General features: G+C 40.5%; 2 protein-coding genes across 5 annotated transcripts in view; both read left to right on the top strand.

The window, feature by feature from the left end:
- bmi1b (bmi1 polycomb ring finger oncogene 1b) overlaps positions 1 to 9,269 on the top strand; it is a 439,238-nt gene extending 429,969 nt beyond the window's left edge. Inside the window, exon 12 of the transcript XR_014530878.1 lies at positions 9,256 to 9,269. The gene's annotated coding sequence lies outside the window, so the exon portion shown is untranslated. The remainder of the gene's footprint in view (positions 1 to 9,255) is intronic.
- The window catches only part of LOC310717500 (nuclear factor of activated T-cells, cytoplasmic 1-like), a 64,591-nt gene that overhangs the window by 1,626 nt on the left and 38,189 nt on the right, over positions 1 to 24,776 (top strand). For 2 of the 4 annotated variants that reach the window (XM_083525642.1, XM_083525640.1), the window contains exons 1-6: positions 1,515 to 1,751; positions 2,873 to 3,857; positions 5,143 to 5,302; positions 15,828 to 16,030; positions 18,687 to 18,859; positions 20,757 to 20,897. In XM_083525642.1, coding sequence (XP_083381768.1) covers positions 1,664 to 1,751; positions 2,873 to 3,857; positions 5,143 to 5,302; positions 15,828 to 16,030; positions 18,687 to 18,859; positions 20,757 to 20,897 — 1,750 coding nt within the window. In that variant the 5' untranslated portion in view covers positions 1,515 to 1,663. Of the gene's footprint in view, positions 1 to 1,514; positions 1,752 to 2,872; positions 3,858 to 5,142; positions 5,303 to 15,827; positions 16,031 to 18,686; positions 18,860 to 20,756; positions 20,898 to 24,776 lie in introns of those variants that run through there. The other 2 variants (XM_083525639.1, XM_083525641.1) reach the window with 1 other exon arrangement.

Genomic DNA, 24,776 nt, shown 5'->3' with positions numbered 1-24,776 from the left:
ATAGAATAGAATAGAATAGAATAGAATAGAATAGAATAGAATAGAATAGAATAAAGACACACTTTGGTTTAAGTCCCTGTTGATGTCTTTAGACGAAGTCAAATGTAATATCTATATTGTAACTTAATATAAGCAGATAATTATTAATGAATCTACTCTAGAATAGAATAGAATAGAATAGAATAGAATAGAATAGAATAGAATAGAATAGAATAGAATAGATCATTGCATTAAATCCATGTTCATGATTTTAGTAGCATTCAAATGTTTATATTTAATTTTGGGCTGACATCTGAATAAGACCGTGCCCTACAAATAGAATAGAAATAGAAATAAAAATAGAATTCTAAACTCTGAAGCTGTGGTTGTTGATCAGGTTTTGCTGTGTACTTGGTAATGAGTCGCTGTCTCAAAACCACATGTCTGTTATAACAAGTTTTTTTTTAATAATTTTAATTTTTTTTAATTGCATCGAAGCACAGCTGTTACGGCCACAAATAGAATTGCCGGTGCCTGTGATAGTTGCATCAATATGTTAGAGTTGCGTCAATATGTTGCAATATTGCTGGCTCCATGTTTTTTGTTTTTCCATTTTTTTACTCAAGTGTCTCAGTTCGGTTGTGGTCAGGAGCTCACACTCGATCTCACACCGTTTGTTTGAGGACGAAAGCTCAACATAGTGATATGGGAAACTCATATCGAGGACTCGATGATGGATGATGGATCTCCGTCTTGCACTTACTCCAGTAACTGAAGCACACTGATGTCATGGGCTGTGCGTCGATTTGGGGTTCCTTCTGTCTGTCTGTGCGGTTTGGGGGATTGTATTACTGTGGCAAGGGGAGCATGATTATTCGTTTCAGCCTTCTGCTTTAAAGCCTCATAATTGATAGCAGACTGCTCAGTTTGGGTATGCATGAGCGTTGCTTCAGCACTTGAGTCCACGTGTATGTGTGTGTGTGTGTGTGTGTGGGTGTGGGTGTGTGTGGGAGTGCTGACGACGGCAGTTTTCTTCACCCCTCTTCCCATGTTTTTTTTTTTGCCCGAAACCTCTGTCTCTTATACCCATTATACTGGCAGACTCACAATTAAGAGGCTGCTTCTCCCCGAGTCAGGCCCGTGTATGAGTGTTAGAAAAAAAAATTTCAGGCAGCACATGTGGACACTTTGCAACAGGGGAGACTTCTGCTTTATTTTGCCATGCGTTCATGGACGGCTACAAAATCTATAGCAGCTCACTTCTCTGTCAAGCAGCTCCGCTGAGAGTGGAATGCATACAAGTCAAGCCGCAAGCACAATAGAAAACCCCTGTGTGCACATACGGTACGCAAGACATGCCACATGCAGATGTACCTACTGCTCTTAGCTGCACAGTGTGTGTGTGTGTGTGTGTGTGTGTATATGTGCCTATGGGTGTGTTTGTGAATCACAGAGTGCCTCAAAGTCAAAAAAGGAACTAGTAAAGGGGCGGATCTGACAGTGAGAGAACCCTCAGAATGAGGCGGCAGGTGCTTTTTTTTTTTTTTTTTACATGAGTAAGGAAGAGATAAGAGCTCTGGTGAACTGAACAGGATGTCAAAAGCCACTGCTCTGCTCTGCTCAGCTGAAGGAGCTGCTGATACACAGCGGCGTCTTGACACACTCTTTCCCAGAGACACTGAAGATGGGATCCGGCCATAAAGAGCCCGAATTTGATTTCAGCTTTCTGTTTGAGTACGGCAGCCGAGGCGGAGAGATGGAAATGGAGAGAGGTGTGTTGGGCAGGTGGCACCGTTTGTGTGTGTGTGTGTGTGTGTGTGTGTGTGTGTGTGTGTGTGTGTATAAAGTGTCTATAGGAAAATCTAGTTTTCTAGTGTGCTTGAAATTCTACTATTATGTAATACACTGTTAAAAGTATATTGCTTTCTGTGAAGTATAGAAACAAAGTATGAATTAAATAAATACATAAACTTCTGTTTAAAAAAAATATGTTTTATTTAAAGTGAGCAAATCATTTTGGACATCATAATTCAATAGGAAAACAGATATTTCATTTATGCTGGTGTGTGTGTGTGTGAGAGAAAGAGAGAGAGAGAGAGAGAGAGAGAGAGAGAGAGAGAGAGAGAGAGAGAGAGAGCAAGGAATTTCTTTTTTTATTTCATATCAGATCACTTTTAAAAAATGTTTTTTAGAAATTTCTTTTTTTTTTTTTTTTTTTTTTTTTTTTTAAACCACAAAATCTAGTGAAGAACGACTGACTACTTTTTCAGTGCATCTCGTTCTGGAAATAGTCTGTCACACACTAATTTTAGTCTGTCTGCCCACGCATTCTGTGGTGCATGACAGGTTCATCATTTCACGTGGTGTCCTGGTTGCGTATTGCTGCAGTTAGCAAATATAGATTGAGGTGAAGGGGACGGCCACAAAAAAAAAAAAAAAAGCTTCACTGCTCAAACAGAACATTGTGTTTTCTTTAGAAACCTGAATGGGTATGAGGACAGGGTCATGATGAGGACATTTTTTACTCATCTCCTTTTGTTGCCTTTAAACCAGAGTGAAAGCTGAACATTACAGAAATGTGGGCAATTAAAATGACTGGTATAATTGGTATCAAAAATTCTTGTAAGGAATTCTGGTTTTATCATTGGAATAAACTAAAAAGAACTAAAATAATTATAATAAATTGAAGAGCTTAAAAAATTTCTAAATTCCTCAAGAAATTTTGTTGGATTTCTCCGGAATGGAATAACTTACTTTACTCATCCCTTTGAGCTAACCTTTAACATTTGTTACTTTCCAAAGTCCTTTTTGTAGGCAGTCAACATGCTGCTTCTTCGCTTTAATCTTTCCCTCATCAGTCTTTTTGTTTTGTCTCTATGTTTTGTCTTTTCAGAGGCTTCTAGCTATATGCCAAATGTTAGTCTGTCTCTCCCACTTGGAATGGCCAACCCCTGCCTGGTGTCTCAGTACCACAATCTTCAATCAAGCCCCGTTATCTCAGTCTCATCATGCCACCAAGCGAGCTACGGACACCATGAGAACAACATAGCTCCAAATTACTACTTCCCTGGGCTTCGTCCCAATGGTGCGCCCCCTCTGGAGAGGCCACGAATCGAGATCACTTCCTATGGCCAGATGCCTGAGGAAGAGGTGGAGGAAAGTGGCACCATGGGCCCTGTGGCTAAGCGAGTCAACATTGTGACCTTGACCTTGCCGAGTGCTGACGGGTACCGCGACCCAAGCAGTCTAAGTCCTGCAAGTAGCTGCAACTCAGAGGCCTCATTTGAGTCTGGTTTCTACAACTATGAAAATTCACCCCAGAACTCACCATGGCAGTCACCCTGTGTCTCACCTAAAGGCTTATCCTCTTCAATGCTGTCTTGCCCCCCACACGGGCATGCCCCCGGTCCATCACCTCGTCACTCCCCTTCTACATCCCCAAACGATGATATTGGAAGTCACGGGAAGCGGAAGTACAGCTTCAACGGCACGCCTTATGGGCATGCAGCAGGCTTCTCGCCCAACCACTCACCCGGGGCTTCCCCTCAGGGTTCACCAAGGCTTGAAGAAAGCTGGCTGGGAACCACTAATCAGTACACCAATTCAGCCATCGTGGCAGCCATCAATGCCCTGAGTACAGACGGTTTACATGATCTTGGCGATGGTGTTCCCAATAAGAGCCGGAAGACCAGTGTCGAGCACAACGCCAGTATGAGCCTAAAGGTGGAGCCAATAAATGATGACGCAGGCACAGACCTCGGCCAGGAGGACTACACCAACGCCAACCGTATGCCATTCAAGAAAGAGAGCTATTGCTCAGGATTCCTGGACGTGCCGCCTCACCCATACTCATGGCCCAAGCCCAAATCATACCTCAGGTAAAAGGAAAAATTTTACACAGACTTGAAGTCAAAATACATTTTCAAGTCCTGATCTATTTAAATATTTGATGATAGTTCTATTGACACACTGGCTTGAAGTACACAGCTATATATCTTATGATTAATTCGTGTTTACATGAAGATTATAACTTACTATAATTTACTACCCTCTTGGTATCTAAATCAAAACTAGTTTATTTATTCTAAAAGTAAATTTAGTCATAGCAGTAGGAGTCAGAATGCAGAAAGATCATACGTATTTCATAAATCATTTTTCAAAGGGTGGAGCAATGGATTGTTGGCCAGTTCCTATAGCAACCCATACATAAACACTGACCAACACACACATTTTTTTTATTGTTTTGTTGTTTTTACTGTATTTAACAGGCCTCTGGGTCTGCCTGTGGTCATAGTGCACGACTGTCTATGTATGTGCGCACTTTCCTTCACCGGCACACTTTCCTGCCGGAAATCAAGTGTTTGAGGGTGATAGTGTGGAACAGGAAGTGATGGTGTCAATGCTGGTGGCGCTGGCTGCAGATTCTCCTTCCCTTCCAGACGCATTAGGCCGATAAAAGTCGGATAAAAACGCAGATAATGGTGCAGAGGGAAGCTGGTTCGTTTTGGGTCAGCAAACACACCAAAAGTTCCAAGAGGATGCCTGAGATTGTGCCCGTTCAAGTCGCTTTGGGTTGCATCGTCCAGGCATCCGGGTGTGCTGAAATTCTGTTCCGTGAATGTGTGCTTTGTGTGCTTTTTCACGTGGGAATGGTTTCTCCCATTGCTCATGCTCTCCAGACAACGGAGAATCACAAACACAAAACATAAAAACAAAAGAAAGGCGTTTGCTGAATTGTCCCTCGCACTCGAATCAGGTTTCATAATTTTGGTGTACCCAAATTCATCCGCTTAAAAAGCCATAAGCACTTTTGCGGCGACCCGGACTGATGAGCTGTCAGGTCGTGATAGAATGCATGGAACACTTTCAACGAAACGCATGCTTCTTTCATTAATTCTTCTAAAAGAAAAGGAAAGGGAAAAAAGTCCACAATTAGCTGCCAGACTTTGGAAATTAAGTATGTCAGGCTGTGACTACAACAGATTAGATTAGCGACAATGATGAAATGGAGGGGTCTGGGTCCTAAACGCTTGCCAGAGTAGGCTGAAAAAAAATCTGGTTTCACTCATCCGATGAATGCCTGCAAGACTGGGCCTGTGTGTGCTTATGTATGTGTGTAATCCATAAGTCTTGACGAAGTGCCCTGTCCTCTAATTTTGGCAGCCCTTCCCTGCCGGCTCTTGATTGGCAGCTGCCATCCTGCTCAGGTCCCTACAATCTACAGATCGAGGTGCAGCCCAAATCTCACCACCGTGCCCACTACGAGACAGAGGGCAGCCGGGGGGCAGTGAAGGCCCTATCAGGAGGACACCCTGTGGTGCAGGTAAACTTTTCTCCACCTTGTTCAGCAAACCAAGCGCTTGAGGGACATCTAAATTCTAGTTTAGTTTGTGTTTAACTTGTGATAACTATGTAGTGAAAACAGTCAAGGAGCAGAGTTATTTTCTCTGAAAATACATATTGTGTAAACACATACACATGGTCCCCAAGTTACGATTGTTCGACATACAATTTTTTCGATCTCATGATAACAACAGGGATACAACAAAATTGCTAAAATATTTTTGCGCGACAGGCAAGCGTAGCAGAGTATGCTCCGCCCTCCACTTGCGAACCGATGCCTGTCCACGCACCCAATGCTACAAATAGTTTATAGAGTACAGTGCTGTAAATGGCTTTGTTTTGCTAAATTACTTGATTGTTATGGGGTAAAAAAAACTGTCAATTGTTAATAATTATACACTACACCATATTGATCCCCATTCTCACCATTCATGGGGTCATCGGAATGCATCTCCATTTTAACTCGGGGACTCTCTATATATGTACATACATTTCGGTTTTCACCGAGTTTGATGCACAGTTGGCAGACAGTATTTTAAAACACATTTTTAATTATTATTACCTTTAAATAAATTTGGTATTAAGTCTTAAATCGGACACCATTTATTCTTACGGTATTGCTGATGTCAACCAGGGGAAAAGTTAATATCAGAGTTTAAAAAAACAAAAAAACATCTGCCAATCAATCTAAACTATGTTAATTGGCTCATGTTAGTTTTATTTATTTATTTAGTGGGTGGGGGGTGGGGTTCTTGGTGACTTATAATCATGTTTTTATGCTTCTTTTCAAAAAGGTCAGCAAGTGTATTTTGTTATATCCAAGAAGGCTTTGGAACCTGACTGATTATCCTGAACAAACGTAGGGTTAAAATGCAACTCTTTTTGCCATTTAAAATGGGTTCTATTTTTTTTTATTTATTATTTTTTTTTTTTTAATAATTTTTACAATTAAATCTGCAACTCATTCATCTGATATAATTGTGAAAAATAAGAAAAACTTTAAGAAAGTGCCAAGTCATTATAGGTTTTTTTTTTTTAGAAATTACAAAAATAGTATCCTGGATATGTTTACATTAACACCTGGATTGACTCAAAACAGGTTTATTGCACATGACTTTCCTCTTGTTTGTATAATTTATAAATGCCTTAAAGAGACCGTTTTTTGCTGGCTGACTACGCGAGATTTCCATAGGGGCAGGTATGCATTTGAGAGTGACAGAACGAAAAAAAAATGAGAAAAATAGTGTGTATGTGCTTCTGAGTGACATGTTGGTGTGTATGTGTTATTAATGGCCCGTGAAGTCCGAAGTCAATCCACTACACCGTTTGTGGGAGCGAATTGCAGTGCCGCATATTATCGCAATTACCGTGGGGTGAGAGCACCTCCTCTAACTATTGTGCTTGGCAGCAGTTATAGGAGCCACGTCACTCTCACCTGCATTACCTAACACGTGTGAGAAAAAAGCATTCTCTATTTTACTCCATCTTAAACTTGCCCTTTAATTCCCTTTTTGGTTTATCCAAGGTGGAAAGTGCCCTTGAAAGTGCAATGCTACATGTTGTGTATGTGTGTGTATGTGGTCGGGAGTGACGTGCGTGTGGCCATTAAATCAATAATGTAATACATTCAGACGCAGACACACTGGCGCGGTGCTGCCGTCTCTTGGTAAAGGCAGTAGTCGAGGCATTGCAGCTGTTTTCCAAACCTCTCCCCAGTCGAACACGGGCACTTTCACTTCCCAGCACAGCAGCTGCCGCCCAGCCAGTTTCAAACCTAATTCATCAACTCTCAGGTGTTATTTATAATCCATTTCCTCCCACAGCAGAAGTCATGTCTCGATGTTGAAGTTGAATTTGTTAGCACAAGTCTGCAGGGAGATGGACGCTAACCAGCGTACCCTGTAACATACTTGGTATTGAGAGCTGGACCTGACCTGGCTTGTGCCACTTCATTTATTATGAGTGAAGTGGTACTGCAATGGCCTCCTAGAACAAAACAAACAGGAACAGAAATATAAACACTCATACCTTTAAGCTGTTTTGACAGTTTGATGTATTTCAATAACCTTTATTCCAATGCTATTGACTCACTATTTTGCAGGAGCTTTGTGGACACCTGACCATCATTCATATATGTGGTCTTTTCATACTACTTTTTGTTGCTTAAAGATAGAAGCTTACAAATGTCTCTGAATACTGTAGACTTAAAACTTCCCTTCACTTAAACTAATGGGCCAGAATATGACCTTAAAAATGCCCTAGGGACACAGTGAGCTCCATGAAGACAGTGTCCAAAGACAACCGTGAACACCTGTGGTATAGACTGGAACACCAATTGCAGTTCAGTCCTCCTCACCCAAAATAAGTACTTGGCTTCACTAATGCTGTTGTGCCCGAATGAGCTCAAATCCTCACAGCCATGTCTCAAAGAGGGAAGTGGTTAAGATTTTGGGTAAATCATGGAAAGGTTTGGGATTTAAGCCCCGGTATCGCCAAGTTGCCCCTTTTGGGGCCCTTGAGCAGGCCCTTAAACCTCTGTGCTCCAGAGGTGCTGTAACATGGCTTTCTAACATAGATATTATACTGTGCTGTAAAGTGCATGTGACAAGTATAAATCTTATTCCTTTCTTTACCTTTCAAAAACTAAAAGGGTTAATAATATAACAGAAAAGAGAAAAAAACATCTGGAATAGAATGTGCAAAAGTCCCACCTGAATGTTTTGGTTAGGTGTCTGCAAACTTTTGCCATATAATGCATTCCTATACATTCATATAACAGCCACAATAATTTTTAGACTTTTTATATTTCAGAACAGTAGAATTTCCCTCTCGGCGTGTGCACCGTTTCAGCAATATGTGTGATTGGATTATCTCGGAAGAACCAAGTTGAAAAATTGCAGCTCAGTGACGCACTTTGTCTGCTGTGCTCACATTGTTAGCATGCTTCAACTTTTACTTTTCTTCATTGTGATTTAATGCTTTTACTGCTCCAGTTCAGGGAAAATATATGAGGGCTTTCGTCAGCCTGCGGCCTCTCGAGCAGACGGCAGCAGCAGTTTACTTGCTGCTCTCTTGACTTGGTTAGGCAATCCTGTCCAGTGAGAGAGGCGCTCAGAGAAAAGGAGCTTCAGCTTAGTCACGCTTCAACTCTTTCCAGCATTTGCTGTAGATGATCCAAAGCTGAGAGTAGACTGGCTTGTAATTCTGACCCCTCACCCCCCTCCCCTTACTTACTCATCTTGCCTGAGCATCATTCGCTCATTCGCATCATGGCTCCCAGGGTAAAGCAATAATGAAGAGCAGGCTTCGGGCGGGTGCATGGCAGCCATGGAGAACGGCAGCAGGGGGGAAGAGGGTGTGGGGCACAGGGAGTCAACAGGCAGGCAGCTGAGGCTCAGCAGAGCTTTTTCCCCTCTGGGACCCTCTGCTTCCTGCTGATTAAGGACCCTAGGCACCAATGATGCCCCTACAGAGAAGTAGGGCATGGTAAAGGGGGCAGAGTGGGACAGGAGTCCCAGAACCCAGCTGATGCTACTGTGCTGAGTCTCCATGGGCATTGTCTCATCGCTGGTGTCATTTCTGGCGAGGCACTCATCTCTCAAAAGTTCTCCCAAGTCAATCCATGGAATGACACTCACTTCAAAATGTTTCCTTTCATGAATCAACACACACACACACACACACACACACGCACACTGCTTTCGTTTGTAGTGGTGACACATTTTTACAAAAGTGGCACCCATCCCTTGTCAATCAGAGACATTACACTTCATTTGAATAGCGATCGCATGGGGTTTGGGTTTAAATTTTTCTATCACATGAAGTAAACACCTGGATCACCGAACAAAAAAAAAATGGTGGTCCCCTTCTCCCAGGTCAGACTGTTCCTCTGCCCCTTGGCATTGGTTATTATTAAGGTTCCATAATAATGAGTGGAGGTGTTTTTCTAACCCCTTTCCCTGCTGCCCCCAAACACACAGACTTCCCTTTGTTTAGGAAAGTTTTTTTCTCAGAGGTGACATCACTGTCCCTATACTACTGCCAGACTAGAGATCAAGGCTTAAAAGAGATGCCCCATGTTAATAGAAACATCCCCCACTTTGATACATTTATGTAAACTCGACAAGTGACCATTCCCTCGCCTTTTTCCTTATCTCCTCAACTTAGCCATACAGCTTATTTTGAAGGAAGCTTAAGACCCCCATAGCCACTTTTCCTCTTGTCTAGCTACTGCCAACCACAATCCTACAGGGGAGGAGGAGGGGATCTGTCTGTCTGTGGAAAAGGCACATTGCTGCACCACATTTACTGCCAACATCTACATCATGGTTTTCTGTGGCATTCTGGGGGGAATCTCAAGGTCTACCTTTGAGGGAACAAGCACCTCAAGAATGATGGCTTTTCCGTCAATTTGAAATGAATATCATAAATGTTTGCCAGTGCTGAATTACATGGAATTATGTTCTAAGGAGGGTGAAGACCAAGCTGTGACTCACAAAGTATTCCCATAACTCATAACTGTGTTTTTTTGTTGTAAAGCCTTCAACTGGCAATGGTTAAACAGAAAAAACTATATATGATAGTCATATAAGAGAAGTATTCTGATTCCCTTTTGGGTGGAGGGATGCCCTGTTTTTGTACTATTTGGTCTTTTAACAATTCGCTTTCTGAAACCATGTTTCTCGAGTATGTCTTCTGCATCCCTTTAAACAAGCCTGGAATCCCCATCTTTGTTTCGTAATGAAGCCCAGTTGACAGCGCTATTAAAAAATAATAAAATCAAAAAACATATCATCTTGCAAATAATTACTGTCTCATGTTTATTATGTAAAGCTCCATTAAACACTCGGTGCCCAGATTTTCTTTGCTTTGAGGGGCTCCCCTTACTCAAGACCTTGGTATTGGGAAACCACTAATTGCAACCATGAAGTAACTCAAAGAATGCTGTGCGACGGCAACATTTTCATTGGTCTGAGGTGCTGACCACAGATTTATGAGGTAAGGCATCATTCGCCGCCACTTCGATCACGGGGCACTGGAATCCTGTGAACGTCAGTGTGTAGCCTTTGGCAAGGCGCTTCGGTATTAAGACATTTTTTTCATCGGTTTATGCACTTCTTATGATTTCTATGATCTTTGGTCTAGACATGGTGCGCTTGAAACGTTGGCCCTCGGTGACATTCGTTTTTGCATTTTATTACCTACCACAACCTATTGTCACTCTGCCGAAAACCATAAAAGCGACACTGATTACTGGGGCAGCCAATTGCAATAAAGTAACTTACGCACACACATATGTAGAAACTCTGTCTTTGTCTCTAGCACACACACATCGATCAAATTCAATGTGACCTAGCATAACGCTGGAGTTGAAAAAAGTAAACTTAAATTAGTATAGATTTAATTTGTTTCAGACAGGCCTTGCCGACTGACTGTCAGCGCTTATGAGCGAATGTGATAATGGACCAAGGTCCCCCTCCTTCCTTTACTCCAACCTTGCGCTCTTACTGCTTCTTTCCCTCTCCCCTTTTCTTCGCCACGTGGACTAGACCAGTCATGACATTCCTACTTACCACCATGGAGAGTACAGGAGATGAAACGAGAGCAAGAACCAGTTAGGATGGCTTACATAATGTGAAGTAATGCAGAGAAAGAAAAAAAAAAAGAAAATGTAGCTCACTTAATGTAGCTCTCTGATGTCACCACTCATCTCATTTCCTTAAACAAATGTGCCCATTGCAAATTCTGGAGCTGTGTGACCCAGCAGGACTCGTGTTTCCAGGGAGGGCATTTTATTAATACTAAAGTGTATCTGCTGTAGGGCATGTCGAGTACCATAACTGTTAAGGGTAATAATAACGTGCTTTCTATGTAATTATGTTGATGTGTACAGTGGGTTTGTATAAAGAAGCACCTAATACATTTTAAATAATCAATTTAGACAATATGGGAAAATCCAGGTGGTAATGAAATGGGCCTCATCCAGTTTAATAGGACTTATCCTTTAAAAAGAAAAAATAACGAAGTTCATTCTCCATAATTGGTGTACAGGAATTTAGCAAACATTCTGATATTTGAATACTACAAATATTTTTTGATACTTCTAGTACTATTGATTGGTCTATTTTTGAGGAACCGGCACATATACCTACAATCAATCAGATTTACATATATGACATTTGGCAGACACCCTTATCCAGAGTGACTCTCATTCATACAACTAAGCAGTGTTCGGGTAAAGGGCCTTTCTCAGGGGCAAAGGAGTGGCTGCTCTGTGTTTGAATTCACAACCTTCTGATTCAATGTCCAATGCCTGAACCTTTAAGCTACCACCACCCTGTAACACCAGTACACCTACTGTGCATCAATGCATAAAAAATCTTGCAGATACACCCCAAGAGCTTCAGTTAAGGTGAATATCAAACATTAGGATGCAAATAAATGTGATCTTATCAACGTTGTGGTGTAGTTGTTGGTGCCAGATGGGTTTTGATCCCCTCGTGCAGAACAGTCTTATAGGGGTTTATAGATACAGTATGTTGTGATAAATAAAACAAATCCAGTGTATGGATGAAAGACCAACTTGGGTTCCACTCTTTTTCAGCCAAGACCAGAAATCTGAACAGTTGAAGATTGGAAAAAAGGTGTACTGGTTTGCCAAATAAAGTGGTCAGTTAGCAGAATTTATACACATTGCAGAGTTCAGATCCCAGTGTCATCCGCATTTACGCATTTTCAAGTAATAGTTTTAAAACACATAACTTTGAAGTAGAATTTAAGCAAAACATTTGTTGACATATACTGGCCCATTGAAAGAAAATATAGCCTTAGGCACCCATCAAGCTAACGTATCTAAACTCAAAATCTCTGAGAGAGTCATTTTGATTTCATGGTGTCTTTTAGACAGCACTTGAACGTGGGCGGATAAAGACAGAAAAAAGAACGCAAGTTCAGGAGAGCACATATGGTAAACGAATCTTGGGAGTTTGCCCAAGGGAGACAAAAACATGCTACGTTACTTTCAGGAAGACCAACGTCACTGTAAGTTACCTGACCTCATTCATCACTTTACTTTGAGCATGAGGTCACTTTAGCTTTGAATGAAGCCAGCAGTGATTGTCGCCCCACAACGCTAGACCCGTGAGTTTAAAAATTATTTCTCTCAGTCACATAAAAGTTGACATAATGCCTGGTTGAACGAACACACAAACCCAATACAGAGCACAATGACTAGAATACTCTACTGTAAGTGTTGCGGATGTAGAAACGTCAGACCATTATTGGCACTATTTAAAAGACCATTTTCTAATTAGACTTCTTGATCAAGTGCACAAAAACCCAGTTGCAACATTTCCCCCATTTTCCCCCAATTGTCTAGAGGTGCTTGGTAGCACACGGGCCTGTAGCTAATTAGCTGCGGTGACACAGAGAGTAAAATATAATAAGCAGAGCGAGTGCCTCTGGTGAGATCACCTTGGAGATAAAGTGCTCTCTGGAGAAGCGAGGACTTCAAGAAGCCCCTGACCCCGACATGCTTTGCTGATGACAAGCATATGTGACTAGCATTCAGGATCAGGACAGCTGTTGAGACTCTGAAGAGAGGAAAAAGAGCCAGGAGTGTGGACAGATCATTAGCCAACATTTGCTGGCTTGCGAATTAGTCATTCTTAACCATTCAGTTAGAAAGACCTTCGAGTAACTAACAGATTTTATATTAGTATTCGTCTTGAGAATCATCATTCATCTCGGGTAATATATTACGTGTAGAAATGCATCATGTGGGTGTAGTCACTGTGACTTCTTTGCAGCCACTCAAAGTGTGTATACACAGGGGTCACATAAAATTATAATCACGTGGCAATTTAAATGTTTTTTTTTGTTTTTTTCGACATAACGATGGTTTGAAAGTTTCCAGTGTCAGAATTTGCAAGTTCTGTTCCTGGCAAGATCTTGCAACCAACCAAGGGGTCAACTTTATTGAACTTCATTTCAGAAGTTCAAGTAGATGTCATTTGTGGAGGCACTTAGGCAAAGTTCAAAGTTGACGAGGTCATATGAAGTAATAAATTAGGATGTAATCTAATAGTAGTTCATTCATTTATCTTTAGTAACATCATCCTGGTTTGGGCAGGGTGGTCATTTTGATATAGAAAGATACCCTGGAGGGGATGCCACACACATCCGATCAGCTAGGGACTATTCAGTGGACTAAATCCACCTGTTTTATTAGCTAGAAGGATGAGGAAACCTGGAGAAACTAAAGGAACCCATCACTATATCTTAGAAAATCTGCACAGACAGTAAACCAAGCTAAGGCTCTACTTGAGGTGTAAGGTTGAAACACTACCTTTTGTGCTACTGTGCTGCTATAGAATGGGAATGTCACTCACAATTATCGGAGTGGTAACGGGAGAAGAGCCTCATTTTATTCATGATTTTAGTTGCTTTTATCAAAGAATCAGATTGTAGTCTCAGCAACTCTTTTTTGAAAAAGCAAATAATGCTTTGCTCTTTACAATTTTTTTGCCTCCAATCCTCCAATCCTGACTCCCTCCCCTTTTAAATAGGGGCATTTATATAAGCATTAATCAGATTATGTCATAGGTTACATGTGGTCTACATTTTGTTAGATGACTCAATCACCTAAATAAGCATAGCCCCCTATTATTTAGCTTGACATCCTTACCATTTTGACTCGGTCATTGAATGAAACTTCATAAGCCCTAGACCTGGAATTGCACAGTTTGGATTTACCATATGGGCTTTATTTTGACAGGTCCTTCTTATTTGCTTTCATGGCAATTGAACATGTGGCCAGAAAACCCCAACTGAAATGAGTTCTGGAGGTTAATCTTAACCCCTCAGAGGGCTTTTTTTTTTTTTTGGCTCTTAGTGTTTTTTTTTTTTTTTACTGATTTCAGAGTGCAGTCTATTTGCCCACCCACACTGTGGAGAATGTAGACTGCATGCAGACTGAAAAATCATGTTACCCCAAAGTTCATTTGGTTGTACCATTATGGTTACATCAAAGACACAGTTGCAATCTGCTCACCCGGAATATAGTTTGAACTCCAGTGCTACATGCATTCATTATACCAAATGGCAAAACATAGTTACAGCCTATGAATCTACATTTACAGATCCCAAGGATCTTCAGCAATCCTAATGCACTGACAAACACTGGCTTCCTCTTGATGTGCTGTTGATGAGTGGCTTCATATATCTGTGTTTAAAAAACATTTGTTCCCCCTGCCTGTGCTGAAGTGTTTTTATCAGAGCGCAAAAGGGCTAAGTGGTAACTAGAGAGAGAGAGAGAGAGAGAGAGAGAGAGAGAGGGAGAGAGAGAGAGAGAGGGAGGAAGTTGGACCTATTGGAAGTAAAGGGCTCTGATTCTGTTAGTGCTTTTATCTCAGTGTGGCACCGTCTCTAGCTTCAGCCCAAAGCTTTGCCAGCCATAATGAAAATCATAACACGCATTGTAATCCATGTCGGAAAGCCCTCAGGGAAGCATTCAGAAGACTAGCACCATGTTAATAGCAGGTTATGCTTAGAAATGCTGTCATCATCAAAATGTAGTTCAATTGAATCATGCTAGCAGTGAGGGGATTGAGTGCATAAGTGTTCTGTTTCTTTCTTAGGCTGTCTCCATTCTCAATTTGGGAACGTTTTAGTCTTGTTTTTGTCATAAAGCTCACTATGCGACATTTAAACAAATTGTATGCATTCTATGAATTTCATCTTATGCACAATGGCTCCGAGATGTTCTGTAATAAATTTGCTAATGTGACTAAAGCTAACAACGGTTCTAGCATTGTTATAGGGCAGGGCATTGTTATAGGTTATATAAATGAAAATGTTTTTTTTTTTAACAAATCAAATGTTTTAAGAATAAAGTGTTCCTACAAACACAACTTTTAGAAAATGTTAAACAAAAAATGGTTGGATGTGGTTGTTACAGATTATGTAGCATAGAAATAAATAGTAGATGTCATGAAATAAATTGATGGATTATGGTGAATGTTTAACTTTGGTCTCACCTTGGGTATTGACTCAGTATCTGCTGAAGGCTTGCTTCTCCACAGGCATCTTTTTTATGGTTACTGAGAAATTTCACAAACATCAGCATGACAGAACCAAACCTCCACCCTGTGTGTTAGACTACAGTATGAAAGAGTTCCTGCTGCATTACCTCAATAAAAAAAAAGATCAAACCTGTTTTTAAGGACCCCCCCCAAACCCCGAAGGGAATTCTCTTAATTGGGTAAAATGAACTACTTGTAGGCTGAGGGTTAATGTGGCTCGTCCCCAGCCTGACCAGGGAAACAAATACAGTGCTGTTAGCATGAGTGAGCCTCTCTAAGGCTAAAAGCTATCATTAGGATGCCTTAGCCACAGTGTGCTGAAATAATTACACCACAGAAGAGATTGGGTTTAAGAGTGGGCTTCTTTTAAGACTTAGCAGGCTTTTTGGAGAGCTCACCTAGTTCTCTTTGTTGTTTTGCCAGCTCTACGGCTACATGGAGAGTGAGCCGCTAACACTCCAGCTCTTCATTGGCACGGCCGATGACCGACTTCTGCGACCGCACGCTTTCTACCAGGTTCACCGCATCACTGGCAAGACCGTCTCCACCGCTAGCCACGAGGCTCTGCAATCCAACACCAAGGTGCTGGAGATCCCGCTGCTGCCTGAGAACAACATGAGAGCCATGTGAGTCTGATCTACCTATTTGAATTCTCTGTTTCATTTCTGGCTCTTTCTGGACGCAAATGTATATATACATTTATAAAACTGATTCTACTTGAAATCTAAGTCAGTTAAGGCCTCGAGGACACTCTGGAGAACTAGGAATCTAGGTTTCATATCTCACCATTAATCATTTTTCTTTGGGGTCAAAGATCTAAAACCCAATAAGAATGGGTTTCTTGTTTAGATTAAGCATTTCAAGTAGGACAGATTTTTCTAGTAAGTTAAAAGAACTCTAGAGGAACCCTTCTCTCTAACCTTCACCAGAAAACATTTAATATATATATTAAGACCCTTGTTCTTCTATCAGGTCCAACCCAAGCCTGGCCCCTAGACATGCTTTAGTACATTTGTTGCTTTTTGAGGTAGAAGCTATAAGCATTTTGTCCCCAAAATTCCACATTAGCCACCGCCACCCAGAGCTCAAAAGTCCTTGGGGCTTTTGCTTGACATGCCGTCCAGCCAGGAGCACTTCTGGCTTGGCTTTCTTTCTCTACAACGCCACTGGCTTTTGTCCCAGCAGCTAAAAGAAATAAGGCATCAAACCCAGACATTACATAACCTCCCTCACCTTCAAATGTCTCTCTTTTTTTGTTTTTTTATGCTAATTATCACCACTTGTCGATGTTTATTGGCAAAACATTTTTTAAGTGAATACAAACCCCTATCTATTTACCAGTTTTATTTGACAAAGATCTGGGCAAGGTTGGTAAATCTTCAAGCAATAATCCAAGCCCTCATTTTTCCTCGGGCTCAGGAAGATGGATTATCCAATGTGGAAGTGTCATGAACAAATCGAACGGTTAACTGAATTACAGGAGGAGATTCAAGATAGCAGCAGACGTTCCTCCATGTCCTGATGACCCGATAAGCCTTGGCTAGATTGTCTGCCGAAATGTCGAAGCAGTGAGGGGGTTTTCTCCAGCCTGATCTCAGACAGGAAGGTGTGGGCTGAGGACTTTTTTCTTTTAAAGGCCAGGTTTTGTGGAGGCTGGCTGATGTGGTCTTTCCATCCATGAGCAGACTGTTGATAAGACATAAGCCAGTGCTTTCCTCATAGATCCAGTTCTGTTTCTCCATCTCACTGTTTTTATATCACTGGTTTAGGAGATCCGTTTTCCCCATGCCAGGTCTGGGAAAGGCCACAACTCTACACAAACTCAATTAATAAAGGCATACAAGTGTAAAGTAAACAGAGCAGAGCAGCAGTGCACCCATTCAGACTGAAGTTCAGTAACGCTATGGAAGCCTCCTTTGGTCTCTGGTATTCATAACTTTTTTCTTTTTAATTATGGGACAGAAATCTGAAAACAAGCAGTGTTTGTATAGTGTGGAAGGTTCGAAGAGTGCCTCAATCCATCTGCCAAGCATGCAAGGTGGAGAGTTTGTCCCTAATTGCTCCATGTCCACCGCTGAAGCAAATTAGTTCATCCTTTTCCCGTCATTTCCCTTGTTTCTTAATTATATTGCTAAGAGAAGTAATAACAGCGGAAAGAGTCTAGCGATTGTTAGGACGGCGGATACGTTTAACCCCTGTTTCAAGGAAATGTCTGTCAGCCCACACTGATGGTCTCTGCATCTTGCTTCCCTTTACAGACCATTATAACAAAGAGCTATAACCGCTGAATTGAATATATAATCACTACCCATTTATATGATTCAATTGGCCATGTCACAGAACTTTCATAAAATATTTCACTTTGTTTTGCCTGAGAGCGACATCAGACTACATCTGTGTTTATTGTGGTACATTCGGTGTATTCTAATTGTAATTGGCTGAAGTGGGGGAAAAATAGGTTTGTGTAAAATTTGACATTTACCATGTTCCAGGAACTTGGCCCATAACTGGAATACAAAATAATTGGAATCCCAGGCCATATCCAGTATGCATTCAATGCTGTATTTTTATTTTTTTTATCAGCTCAGCATTAGTTTTATAAAAAAAAATTTAAATGCCAGCATAATATATGAGACCTTTTTCTGCCCAAATGTCCCATTAACAAAAAAATGCCAAGGGAGAGAAAGCAAGTAGGGAGAATTAAATAAATAAAAAAAATCATGCCTCTAAATATACCATTATTTAGCTGAATTGAATTGAAGCTGTAAAAGTTTGCACTGGTAGACGTACTGTTGCGGCAGTCTGGTTAAAGATGCTTGACAAGCTGCGAGAAAGTGTTTGGTGGCCGAATTGCTTCTCCTCTGTAAACACATTGCCACCAGAGAGCCCCCACTCCATGGACACCAGGGAGACAATTAAACTAAGAGAGGGAAGTCTCTCTTCCAGGGTGTGAGGGCACCAATTGGGCTGTAGACACATGATGACCTATTATGCATCACCTATACAAAGCCTAGCATTGTAGCTGTCAGCATTGATGTCATTGTTAGCCATGACAAATAGCCAATACATGCATTCGTTCCATCGCATTTGTGCAAAATTTGCTGTAAAACTTACAAAATCCATTTAGTCTTGGATCAATAAAAATGTCAGTTATACTTTTGTAAGTTTAAGGTTGAATAGTGAGTGACTGTTCCGCGTCCCATTTTTATTCTTTTTCCGCATGAGTGAAATTTTTTATTAAGGTAATACTTAATGATTTCTTATACTTTGTCCACACCGCAGAATCGACTGTGCTGGAATCTTAAAACTCCGAAACTCAGACATCGAGCTGAGGAAGGGGGAGACAGACATCGGCCGCAAAAACACTCGAGTCCGAATGGTGTTTCGTGTCCACATCAACCAGCCCAATGGCAGGACCGTGTCTCTACAAGCCGCATCCAACCCCATAGAGTGCTGTAAGTCTACCTTTACCCAGATACCAGCACAAAGGATCAGCACTGGTACCTGTTTCTTTTTTGTAGAAAATGCTCTCACATAGGAAGCTCAAAGATCAAACAGAAGATTGATGAAAGGAATTTGAATAAATCACTTTTTTGTTACATAGATAATAAACTATTATATATTCAAATATGAAAAAAAAAATGATATAATATATTAAAAAAATAAAGCCATAGCCTTGCTATACTTACATACAGTTATATATTACATTATGTACATATATTTGCATATTTGCATACTATTTGCACTTCTGGTAGATACCAAACTATCTATCTATCTATCTATCTATCTATCTATCTATCTATCTATCTATCTATCTATCTATCTATCTATCTATCTATCTATCTATCTATCTATCTATCTATCTATCTATCTATCTATCTATCTATCTATCTATCCATCTGACATGATATCTTGAGAAAAATCACATTTACAACTCAGAGTATAAATCATTACATGTAATAATGTGAGGAAAGACATTGAGCATGTGTAGTAATTAAACATTCTGTCATTGAGGTACAAATCTATGGGCTCCAGGTCAAGATTGTCTCTTGCAGCAAAGAAGCAATCTTGGGTCTAAATAGCAAGAATCCTGGGTATAACTAAGTTTTTTGGTAGTGCAAAGAGCAGAAGATGAATCATCAACATTATCTAACCCATTAAAAGATTTACACTGTAACAGCGATTAGATCAGTATTAAGCTATTTACACTGGGTCAGAGAAGGTCATTTTCCAGATGTAAAGACCATTCTTGAACACATTGTGATTGGATTGTCCAGCTTAATTGGGTTGCCTTGTTGCTTGTTTAAAAATCATGATGTTATTTACTGCTCTTTACCATTCCCATAAATCTGCCCCGGTATAATAAGCTTCCTCTGTATTCAGGGCAAACACATGGGCTACACCCTTCTCTCATTTGTCATTTATTAAAACCTCTTACAAAGCTGAGATTAATACACCAAAATCCTGATCAAACAAAGCAGTAAGCTGAATTTGATGCTGAGTTTTCTGACTGTGAAAATGGTCATTATGACCAAAATGGCCTCAAGCTTCAGCATTAAAATATTAACAACATGCTAGCGCTTAAGTAATCACTGAAATGAGTCGACTGATGGGGATGAAGAAGTAATACATCGTTCTTAACTGACAAATCGTGACTATAAATATATCAGTACAAGACATGTGTTGATGTGCTCAATCATTTTTGAGTTATGTATATTTTAAATTGGCCCAATTATTCCCAATAATGGAAAATATTTCTTCCCTTTCAATGCTGAACTTATTATGTTTTTCTCTTGACCTAATACTCGTGGATTTAAAAGATGTAGCACATACTGTACATATGTTTTCAGTCTTGAGCAAGCGAAAAAGTATTTAGCTAGGCTAATCTTTAAACTAATGCTAAATCTGCATTGCAAGTTATACGGCTGTATAGAAAGTACTTCCATGATTAACCTTTTTTTCTTACTAATTATCCATAATGATCCATGGAAGAAGCCATAAACATTGTGTTCTCAGATTATTTATTACAACAAATGCAGTAAAAGAAAAAAAATCTGTTTCTGATTGCTGTAAATCTGAAACAAAATGGGGGATTTTAGTCACTTGACAGATTTCCGCCATCTGGTAATTACACTCCCACCTCCTACACCTGTCACCTGGAAACTTCCCAAGCACTGGAAGATTTTGGATGGCTATATATATATATATATATATATATATATATATATATATATATATCGTATGAAATGAAATACACTGTATACACTGAGTTAACTAGAAAGAGTTTGTGGACACTCAGGGACAGATGGAGATCAGGTTTTCGGTGACTCATTTGAATGTGTTCTCCTGCAGCCCAGCGCTCAGCACAGGAGCTGCCTTTGGTGGAGAAGCAGAGTCTGGACAGCTACCCAGCATCGGGAGGTAAACGGATGCTTCTCAGCGGCCATAACTTCCTGCCTGAATCCAAAGTCATGTTCGTAGAAAAGGCCCAAGGTAAGTCTAAGCTGGTCTTTACTCATCCCATTTATTTGATTTCCTTTCCATTTGCTTTTTTTCATTCCTTTTCTTTCTTAGCCTCTCTCCTCAGTCTGTCCTTCCATCAAAATAGAATATGGCCTGCCAGGCGGCCCATGTGGTGTGCATTAGGATGCTATATTTTTAAACCAAAACGTATTTACATTTGCACAATTTTCCATTGCCTGTTCTCTGACGTTCGGCCGCAAGTTGTGGAATGAATCACAAACGGGGCATGTGCAAACTCTCTCTCTCTCTCTCTCTCTCTCTTTCTCTCTCTTTTCTCTCGATCTCCTCTGTGCTCTGTATTTTGGCCTTGCAGACTCATTTCCCCCCTTACCAACCCTTTCCCAACTGTTCCTCCATCTTTCTGTCTCCATAAAAATAATAGATCTCTCTATTATTTCAGTCACCTCATCTGTCTGCTGGAATTTATTTGTCAAACATATGCTGTCTGAGTGGAAAAGTGCAACAAGATGTTGATATTTAAAGGGGCTACAAGTCGTTCCCTTGATTGCGTTTGGAAACCTGTTGGCGAGGCCCAAACCACTGTTTTCTATGTACACGTGATGATGATGATGAGAATGCAGATACAATGTCTTGTGCCATGCATGATTGAACACAAAATAAATCTAAGTTGTTGACTCTCGTCTTGATCGCACAGCTATTATTTCTGTAGTTTGTAAATCCCAGCTCAGTGCATTAAAGTCTGTCAGTGCGCAGGGACCCAACGTTAGCAATTAAACATAGGCTTTCTAGGCTCAGCAGTTCAGCCTGCGCAATTCCCGCTGGCCCGGGTTTCTGAATCTGACTTCAGCATCGAATTGCTGGAACGTCATTTTGAAAAAAAAAAAATCACTTCGGAAAACCATTGTGTGGTGTTTTACCTTGTTTTCTTTGGCATTGCTCACCTTAGGCTTTTCCCAAAGAATATGAATGTGTCTGCTGTTCCTTTCTCGACGGGGTCTCCACTGTCTCGGGGTAAACTCTTCTACTTCGCTTGGCCTGCAGCCGGCTCCTGAGAGAGGAGTTGTGCTGAACCGTCACATTAAATGCTAATGAATTAAGATGGATGGAATTTTGAAACAATGATCTTTCCTGAGAGAAGATGGATACCTACCATAGGTCCAATTTGTCCCAGAAAGTTGGTTTAGGATGGATACATTCAGAGATATTTTGTGAAAAAATTATTGCCAGAGATATTTTTTTTTAACGTGGAGACACTGGTGTTGTCTCCATCTGTTTTCTATGCTAATTTCCAACGTGATTGTATAGGAAAACCCGAATGGAAAAAAGTTGCATACAATGCTTTATGGATGAAAAAAAGATCAGAAAAGATTTTTCTGCACTCAAACCTTGTACATATACAACACATATACAGCACACCTTGTTCACACCTTCAGGTTTCAGTCCTTTTACAATATATATATTTTACATTTCCATTTTTATTTTTTTTTAATATTTTTTAACAAACAAGCAACATTTTTTTAAAAGAGCTCTCAAAGAGATTGTAAGAATGACCAGGTTGGGAAATACATAGTTTTACATGGTTCTTCAGAGATCCTGTAGCACTGGATTTAAAAAATTTATCCCTGACAGATTTTCTACAGGGTTCTTTTCAGGGATTCACCCTGCCACGCCCCCCTCTGTAGCTGTCAGGGATTCACCCTGCCACGCCCCCCTCTGTAGCTGTCAGAGATCCACCCTGCCACGCCCCCCTCGATAGCAGTCACGCTGCTTCCCAAGATTACCGACAGCTGTGGCTCATGAAAGATCAGACTACATAAACTCACGTTCTTGAGTCACAGGCTGTCGGTCGTTATATTGTCAAGCTGGACAATCGCGTGGCTGCTCGGCCGCCGGCTGTATATCCGAATTCCACTTCCGACTTGGATTACTCATTGCCGAAGGCTTTATGGATTATGCTTGGGACATTCGAACTCATAGCGGACAACGCGTATCGAGCGGATGTCTTTGTTTGTTATTTTCAACGGCTTATGAGTGTTTTTGTGTTGTACGGTGTTTTGAAATAAAAGGACAATGATCGGACTATATCGGCTTCCGCGTCTGCAGCCTGACAGTTCTACATGGAACCTTGAATGAAAGTGAAATTCAGAAGCACTCACAACTGGAGAATTCTCGAGGGCCTGGATAAAATGATCGTAATACTGATAATATAGAAATGTGGTTTTGGGATGTAGTCCATAACCGCTCGAATTGGTTTGGTTCAGAAATTTCAGAAATGACTTTACAGCAGTGCAATTAGACGATGAATGATTTGTAGGCTTCCTTTTGCCAACTTATTTAAAAAACTTTGTCAAAGCATTTGGGTAGGAGACTTCCTCTGTCAGGTTTGTGGTTTTCCTGGAAAGAGAAAATGCTTGCTATTAGATTTGGATTTCACAGCATACATACGCATATTCACAGGCCTTTATAAACATGAGCACTTCATACGCTCGGACACGTCAGGCGTGTGCCTCAGAGTGAGCTATTTATGCTGCAGTAGGCTGTGTATGCAAATTCAGCCCTGATTCGAGTGGAAAGAGAGGGAATCCCCAAGAGAGGGAAGCCCTCCCTCTGTCCTCCTTCCCCCCCCCCCCCCTCTCTCTCTCTCTCTCGTTCTTTTTCAAGGCTGACCATATAACACACTGATGCGGCGTGTGCTGTTCAGCCCACAGCACTTTGCTGCTCTGTTTTTTCCATCACAGGCGGTTTGTTTTCTCTTTTTTGCCACCCTTCTTCTTTCCTTCTTTTCACGATCAGAAGAATTCCTGATGATCCTTCCTGGTCAACATGGCTGTATATCTGTCTCTCTGTCTTTCTGTATTTCTAAAACAAGAGTGTCGGCTGGAAAAGCTTCCCAACATCAGCCTAATTATAGAACAGACGCACCAATAAGCGCAAGAAAAGCAAAAGATGATAATGGAGAAGATACGTTAAAGTTTATTGAACTGATTTTTCTCCCCAAATGCAAATGAGCTCATGTACTAAAACTCACACGAATGCCTTTAATTCTATCAAAAGTCACGCTTCACGCAAGATCAGCACCGATTTTCCAAAATGGACGCCAATAAACACCTTCGTCAAATTTCCAGCCTTTAAATAGCAACAGATGGAATTCTTTGCTACACTTCACATTGGGCAAATAAAAAAAAGTTCTCTTCTCCACACTGGAGGTAGAAAAGTAAGGAGCTTTATTTAACACAATTTGTTTTATCCACTTAAACGGATTTGAGCAGTGCCAAAAGTGTCATCACGAGCATGAGAGTTTCAGTACAGGTGTTATTGCATCACAGAATATAAGAGCCAATCAGGTTGTAATATGCAAATTAAGGCTTTATCAATTTTTGCCATTTTATAACCTTTATACATTTGCATTTGTAATAAATAAGGTTCAATTAGATCAATTATACTCTTTCCTTCTTTAAGTCGAATATGCACTATATATATATATATATATATATATATATATATATATATATATATATATATATATATATATATACAGTACAGACCAAAGGTTTGGACACACCTTCTCATTCAAAGAGTTTTCTTTATTTTTATGACTATGAAAATTGTAGATTCACACTGAAGGCATCAAAACTATGAATTAACACATGTGGAATTATATATGGAATTATATACATAACAAAAAAGTGTGAAACAACTGAAAAATGTCATATTGTAGGTTCTTCAAAGTAGCCAACTTTTGCTTTGATTACTGCTTTGCACACTCTTGGCATTCTCTTGATGAGCTTCAAGAGGTAGTCACCTGAAATGGTCTTCCAACAGTCTTGAAGGAGTTCCCCGATAGATGCTTGGCACTTGTTGGCCCTTTTGCCTTCACTCTGCGGTCCA

The sequence above is a fragment of the Silurus aristotelis genome (assembly GCF_946808225.1).
Source record: "Silurus aristotelis genome assembly, chromosome: 22".
NCBI classification, from domain to species: domain Eukaryota; kingdom Metazoa; phylum Chordata; class Actinopteri; order Siluriformes; family Siluridae; genus Silurus; species Silurus aristotelis.
The sequence above is the reverse complement of the archived record's forward strand: the minus strand, read 5'-3'. Positions and strand labels throughout refer to the sequence as shown.